The sequence below is a fragment of the Etheostoma cragini genome, chromosome 24 (assembly GCF_013103735.1).
Source record: "Etheostoma cragini isolate CJK2018 chromosome 24, CSU_Ecrag_1.0, whole genome shotgun sequence".
Classification (NCBI taxonomy): Eukaryota; Metazoa; Chordata; class Actinopteri; order Perciformes; family Percidae; genus Etheostoma; species Etheostoma cragini.
Window position 1 is genome coordinate 434,646 of NC_048430.1, and position 7,015 is coordinate 441,660.

Genomic DNA, 7,015 nt, shown 5'->3' on the forward strand with positions numbered 1-7,015 from the left:
TTTTCAATGTTTTGGGCTCTTTTATCGACACTTTTGTCTTGTTTTTTCAATGTTTTTAGCTCTTTTATCAACACTTTTGTTGCGTTTTTTTCAATGTTTTTGGCTCTTTTATCAAAACTTTTGTCTTGTTTTTTCAATGTTTTTAGCTCTTTTACCAACACTTTTGTCTTGTTTTTTCAATGTTTTTAGCTCTTTTATCGACACTTTTGTCTTGTTTTTTCAATGTTTTTAGCTCTTTTATCAACACTTTTGTCTTGTTTTTTCATTGTTTTGGGCTCTTTTATCAACACTTTTGTCTTGTTTTTTCAATGTTTTGGGCTCTTTTATCGACACTTTTGTCTTGTTTTTTCAATGTTTTTAGCTCTTTATCAACACTTTGTCTCGTTTTTCAATGTTTTTGGCTCTTTTTTTGACATTTAACGCTTCTTTTCACTACCATGTATAAACATCACAAACACCAACTAATTACCAGTTTCACATTTACTACATTTTTGGAATTTCTGGTCAATAAACCTCATGTATAGGAAATTATACCCAATTCTTGAACTAAAAAATCTGAATTATTTAGACTTATATTATATTTAATATTATATAATTACAGAAGGGTATATGTCAACGTTCAGTCTGGTTTTGAAAGATTTCTTTATCTAAAAGTCAATCAAAGTAGAGATCCTATCTTTTGTGTGTCTGAAAGCTGTAAGTCTTCTGGTAGCTGTGCAAGAGAAATCTCAATAATTCCCAATCAGCAGAGACGGAGAGGTAGGTATATGTTAGGAGATAACATAGAAACATCAAAACAGTATCGGGACTAAACTTTGACATCTACCCGTCTGTGATCCCCTCAACATCCTCTGATCCTAACTATTAGTCAAAATAATTCATAATTTCTCAGTTTATAACTAAAAACATGTATAAAATTTGATATAAATAAGGTTTTTTGACCACGAATTTCAAGAATAAATGTAAAACCTATTACTAAACAGGCTCAGTTTTTTTTTTTTAAGCACCAAAAGCTGGAAAAAGTGAGAAATAAATCAGAAAAAGCGTCAAAAACATCAGAATTTTGACCCGGGAGGACAAGTTCATGGTTAACGGGAAGACAACACAAGGGAACCGCACTTAACATTGGTGAATTATGTGTTACATTCTCATCATTACCATCAATAAAGTAAATAACCCAGTGTGATGTGTACCTGTGCTCTGGTCTGGAGGGCCGCAGAGTCCATCCTCTCCTCCCACACACACTGCACGTCTGTCAGCAGGATGTGGTACGCCGTTTCCCCAAACCAGGTCTTAGTGAGCAGCCGGCAGCCGCCGATACTCACGGGAAGCCAGGGACGCTGCAGGAGGACGTCGGGGGACGCTCCACCAGACTCCATCGCAGCCCGGGGACACGGCGCCACACAGGCTGAAACAAGTTATCATCAGTTATCATGCAAAAGACGCACATGAGACATTAAATCAAGACTTAAATCACATTTTTTCTTCCTCGGCTCCTGTATGTTGTATTTGTCTAGTGTTGGATTCTGTCTATTTATTGTTTTTATTGTCATTTTCCATCACTTTAGTCCACCTGGTGGTTTTAAATTAGCTTTTAAACATGTCATGATTGTTTATTATTCCATACGTTTTTGGGTTGTCTGTATCTTCTGCAGACTTTCAGTTATTAAATCTATTCAACTTTTAAAATATAGCTCTAGTTCCTTATGGTGTTCTGGTGTTATTCAACCTCATTAAAACCATTTCTACTTTTTTAACTATTTTTTACTACTTTAACATCTTCTTACTGATTTAAGCTATTCAACCAGTTTAGCTTTAGCATTTCAATTTGTTTTTGACTATCTCCACCTTTTTTTACATTAGTGGTGTTATTAAACTTAATTAAAGCCAGTCCTACTTTTTCAACTTTTTTACTACTTAAGCTTCTTCTTAATGATTTAAGCTATTCAACCAGGTTAGCTTTAGCAATTCAGCTAATCAGCATTTTTAGCTTGGTTAGCTTTAGCAATTTAGCTATTCAGCATTCCCCATAATTGTTTCATGTGAATGTACAGCACTTTTGGTCAACCTGGTGGTTTTAAATGTGCTTTAGAAATTAATTTTGATTGATGGATTGATCCAAAAGATAAAACAACTGTGTTATAAAATATCAATTTTTTTCATAATCAAAAAGTACAAGACTTTGGACGTAAAAACGGAAGGAGGGAGGCCAACACGACTCCCAAGGTTAATTTTAATTAGAAACATTTAGCGGATTGCATGAATTAAGTTATCTAATGTGACTGCATCTCTACTTGGCTCCATAGCAACAACAGCCGAGGCTCATGGGTAGTCCTGCTGTGGTATTTAGTCATTCAATGAAAGTAATATCAAAAGGGGAATGTTCTTTAATATTATCCTAATACTTTAATTCTATAATAATTACATTATTCATTGATATTGACTCCTGGTTGTGCACAACACTGCATGTTATATTATGAATCTCTTCATCATTTAAGGTGCATCCCAAACATTTAAAGATGCAAAGATCCCACACCAGGTCCCATTGATATTTTTCACCCATTGGCAGCTAACCAGGCAGAAGATCCTGCGTTTTCAGATTGTTCCTGAACGTGGATTCATGGAACCACCCCCCTAACACGGTGCAAACTCTTATCTTCTTATATTGTTTTTTTAATCCACAACACAAATACACAAACCTGTGTTTCCTGTTTACTCACCTCCAAGGAATGCGCCCCTAAAGCCTGAACTGAGGTGTGTTAAAGGCGGGTTACAGACGCCGTCCCGGCCGCATAATCACCGCCTTGCAGGAGGGGGTACCGCAGTGGCAGCTCCTGCGGGTTCCCGGCTCTTCTCTTCTGACCTGTAATGGGACCGTTTTCGGGGAATAAAACGTGTCATTTCTCGTCAGTCGCCATTTGACACACCAGTGCACGTTTTCAGAGGTTGACTCATGCCAATTTGGAAATCGCAAAAACACCAAATCAGTAGGTTTATGACTCCACTATACAGCCAGACACAGCTGAACACGGATGCCAGCGGTTAGAGGGCACCAGGGGAGGATGTTGTCCTGACACGCTACGTCCTCGCCTCTGAGAGCGTCACACCAAACTCCATTCACAAATCTCCAAACGTAAAAGTCCCCTTGCTCCCCAGCACACATCCTAACGATGTTTCCTGTTTTTTTAACCTAGTTTACATCGTTAAAAGCTACTCTTTAATTCGGCTGACACCTACCCAGCCCAGCAAGAATCACAATTGCAAAAATGACCACGTTTCAATTGCATCTCCGAGTAAAGAGCATAGACTGTATATACATTGATTAACTAATGAATATACAGGCAATGGTAGAGAGTAGCAACTTTGCTACACAGAAATGCAAAATTCATAGAGAACTGACACAGGTACAAGTGATGTTTGATGGCTTTTGTATTTAAAATTTGACCGAGTTTTGAACAGAGTTTTGCTAGCTAACTAAATCAAGACATAAAAGCTAACTCACACCAAACTCAATTGACAAATGTCTGAGTTGTAAGGTTACCTTGCTTATGAGCAAACATGTGTATGTTATAAGTTATGATTTCATACTGTGACACATGTGTAGGTGTTATTCTTCAATTCGGCGACCATTTGTCGCTAAAATAATTTATTTGAAGAGTAATTTGCTTGATAATTAAAGACACAGGGAGCTGACTAACATTGTTTTTCTGCCGTTTGACTAACACAATTAAATGTATGCTACCACAACAGCTTATAACACACCTGGAGACATTTTAAAATACGTAAAAAAAGGGGTAATACTTTAAAACTATACCAACGCTTGCAAGTAGAGCAACCGCTGCTCCTCCGCTTGTTCCTGTTGACAGTTCACTATTCTAGCACCGACGTCAAACAAGAGCGCATTTCAAAGGTTCCGCTTATAATAATAATAATAATAATAATAATAATAATAATAATAATAATAATAATAAATAATGTTAATATGATCTGGCTTGTTCAATTTCCCTGGCTGTCTTGGACTTTCTAAATAAAAGCTGCTGATAAAACATCAAAAAGGCATTTAAAAAACTGTTTTATTTTTATTACTGCTTTTTTCAGTTGTCCTACCCATCACGTGATGCATCATAGGTTTCGTTTCTGTACAACATTAATCTTTTACACCCTCATATGAGTCACCTTACTACCTTAACTCTGACTGTGCTGTACCACACAAAAGTGGTTTAATTCTGGGTAAACCCAGCAGTGGGTGAGTCTTTCAGGAAGTTGGAAACCGACTTTTAAAACGGACATGGAGCAAGTCTGGGCTGTAGAAGAGTCCTCAGAAATAAAGACAACCAGCTGCACTAGAGACAGCAAGGAGGTGGGAGAAAATGCTCCAGCAAGCAGGTAACTGATATTGTTTGTAGTGTGTGTGTGTGTGTGTTTTTGTCGAAATAGAGGCTGAGTTTGAAGATGGGTGTGGTCCGAGCAAGGGGAAGTTGGAGGGTGGAAAGATAGAAAGATAAATAGATAGATAGATAGATAGATGTTTATTGATCTTAAAAAAATGGGAAATTACAGTGTTACACAACACAGAATATAAATATAAATGAGAGACTAGGAAAACATGTACATTTACGCAGTATACATGAAATAATAACAATAATAATAGGAATAAAATATAAGAATAAAATATAAGAACAAAGATTTGAATATATACAGGATGGGGAAACAAAGTGTGCAACTGATTAAATAACATGCTAAATGTATGCTAAACTACAGACATACATACATACATACAGTATACATACATACATACATACAGTACACATACATACATACATACATACATACAGTATACATACATACATACATACATACAGTACACACACATACTGTACATACATACAGTACACATACATACATACATACATACATACATACATACAGTATACATATACATACATACAGTACACATACATACATACATACATACATACATACATACATACAGTATACATACATACATACATACAGTACATACATACATACATACATACATACATACATACATACAGTACATACATACATACAGTACACATACATACAGTACATACATACATACATACAGTACATACATACATACAGTACACATACATACAGTACATACATACATACATACATACATACATACATACATGCACACCTGGACTTAAGTTCACACCTGGTCCCTTTATCACTTCAACAGTGGACTCAACCCTGACACTTTAATAATAATTGATGGTCTTTTCTTTGTTTATTTGACGAATGTTCTTATTGTTGTTCTTATTGTTATTTTGTTGTCTTTATACTGTCTTTTTGATCTATTTATTATTTTATTTTTCTTGCTAAAACTGCTGCTGGGACTGTCAATTTCCTCACGGGAGTCGTCCCAAAAGGATTAATAAAGAGAAGTCTAAGTGTAAGTCTCTATCATTTACGGTGAATTAAAATGGGGAATATCCTGCTGTCTGCAGTGATGACGCTGAAAATCCATCGGAAAAAGAAGATAAAGACAACAAATTGTCGCTGATCTCCTGGAACGTGGATGGACTCGATCCAGAGGAACAGCCCGCCAGAGCGAGGGGTCTCTGCTCCTACATAATCTCGTAAGACTGGGCACTTTAAAGGGTCTGGGCCCTTTAGAGGGTCTGGGCCCTTTAGAGGGTCTGGGCCCTTTAAAGGGTCTGGGCCCTTTAAAGGGTCTGGACACTTTAAAGGGTCTGGGCCTAGTGCATTGTATCAATCATGTGTGTTCAATTCATTATATTTTGAGCTAAAAGAGCTAAAGTATTAGTCTGCTTGGTGTCAGTGTGATTATTAGGTCGTTCATGGTCCACTGAGACCTTGTGATAGGTTGTTTTGGGACAATGTGTCCAACCATAGCTCTGCCGGGTGAGTCAATTCTAAAAAAGCAGGACCAAGGGGGGTTAGGGACACGTCCTGTTTTTGGGTGAAGATCTTCCTCCATCCCCCAGTAGCAGTCTGAGACCTGGTCTGTATCTTGCAGGCCGATCTCTGCTAGACACTGACCTTATGGAGACAAAACACAGCACACGGACATGTCCACTTGGGGAGAGCTATGGGTGCATAATCTCCGTAACCTTGCCTCTGGAATATATATATATATTCTATTGGAATAAATGTTCTCTTATCACATCTAGGGACTTGAACCCTTGTTCCTGAAAGAATCTAGAAAGGCGGGATTTAAGCCCGACAGCACACAAACTACAACGCAGTCACGCCGTTTTGACGGGGATTAAAGGGCCCGTGCTGGACCCTGTTCAACCGTTCTTTCTCCTCCACTTCCTCCCGACAGACACTCTCCGGACGTGGTGCTTCTGCAGGAGCTCATCCAACCGTACACGCGCTTCATGAAGAAGCGTCTGGCGGACAACTACACGTTCATCGAAGGTATTTGCATGCCAGAAAGCGAGCAGGGTCGTCCCTGAGCGACGTTACGCCCGCAGAACCTCAGCTAGCATTTCATAAACATGTCAAACTCAAATATAGTGCTGTGAATAACTTACTTAGAGCTCTCCCTGATCAGGAGGAAAGGAGGGCTACTTCATCGGGATGATGCTGAAGAAGTCACGGATCACCCTGCTGGACAGCCAGATAGTCGAATATCCAACGTCTCGCCAGGGGAGGAACCTGCTGGTCGCTCAGGTCTGTGAAAAACAACTCATTTCAGCTTCAGCTTCAGCTTCATGCATCCACATTAAAATGTCTCTCCTTCAAAATCAGGTGCTGTTCAAAGGCCAGAAGCTTTGTCTGATGACGTCTCACTTTGAGAGCTGTAAGGCCAACGCAGAGAACAGGAAGCTGCAGCTGCGCTTGGTGATGAAGAGGATGACGAAGGCCCCTGATGATGTCACCGTCCTGTTTGGAGGAGACACCAACCTGAGGGACGCTGAGGTAGATCTCTGCTAAAGACTACATTAGACCTCTAGATCTCTGCTAAAGACTACATTAGACCTCTAGATCTCTGCTAAAG

General features: G+C 38.7%; 1 protein-coding gene across 3 annotated transcripts in view; it reads left to right on the plus strand.

Annotated features, from left to right (window-relative positions):
• Window positions 1–4,115: 4,115 nt before the first annotated feature.
• Window positions 4,116–7,015, plus strand: part of LOC117939654 (tyrosyl-DNA phosphodiesterase 2-like) — an 8,378-nt gene continuing 5,478 nt past the window's right edge. Inside the window, exons 1-5 of one of the 3 annotated variants that reach the window (XM_034865131.1) lie at window positions 4,116–4,385; window positions 5,474–5,627; window positions 6,338–6,432; window positions 6,569–6,687; window positions 6,766–6,936. In XM_034865131.1, coding sequence (XP_034721022.1) covers window positions 4,289–4,385; window positions 5,474–5,627; window positions 6,338–6,432; window positions 6,569–6,687; window positions 6,766–6,936 — 636 coding nt within the window. In that variant the 5' untranslated portion in view covers window positions 4,116–4,288. Of the gene's footprint in view, window positions 4,387–5,473; window positions 5,628–6,337; window positions 6,433–6,568; window positions 6,688–6,765; window positions 6,937–7,015 lie in introns of all 3 variants that reach the window. The other 2 variants (XM_034865132.1, XM_034865133.1) reach the window with 2 other exon arrangements.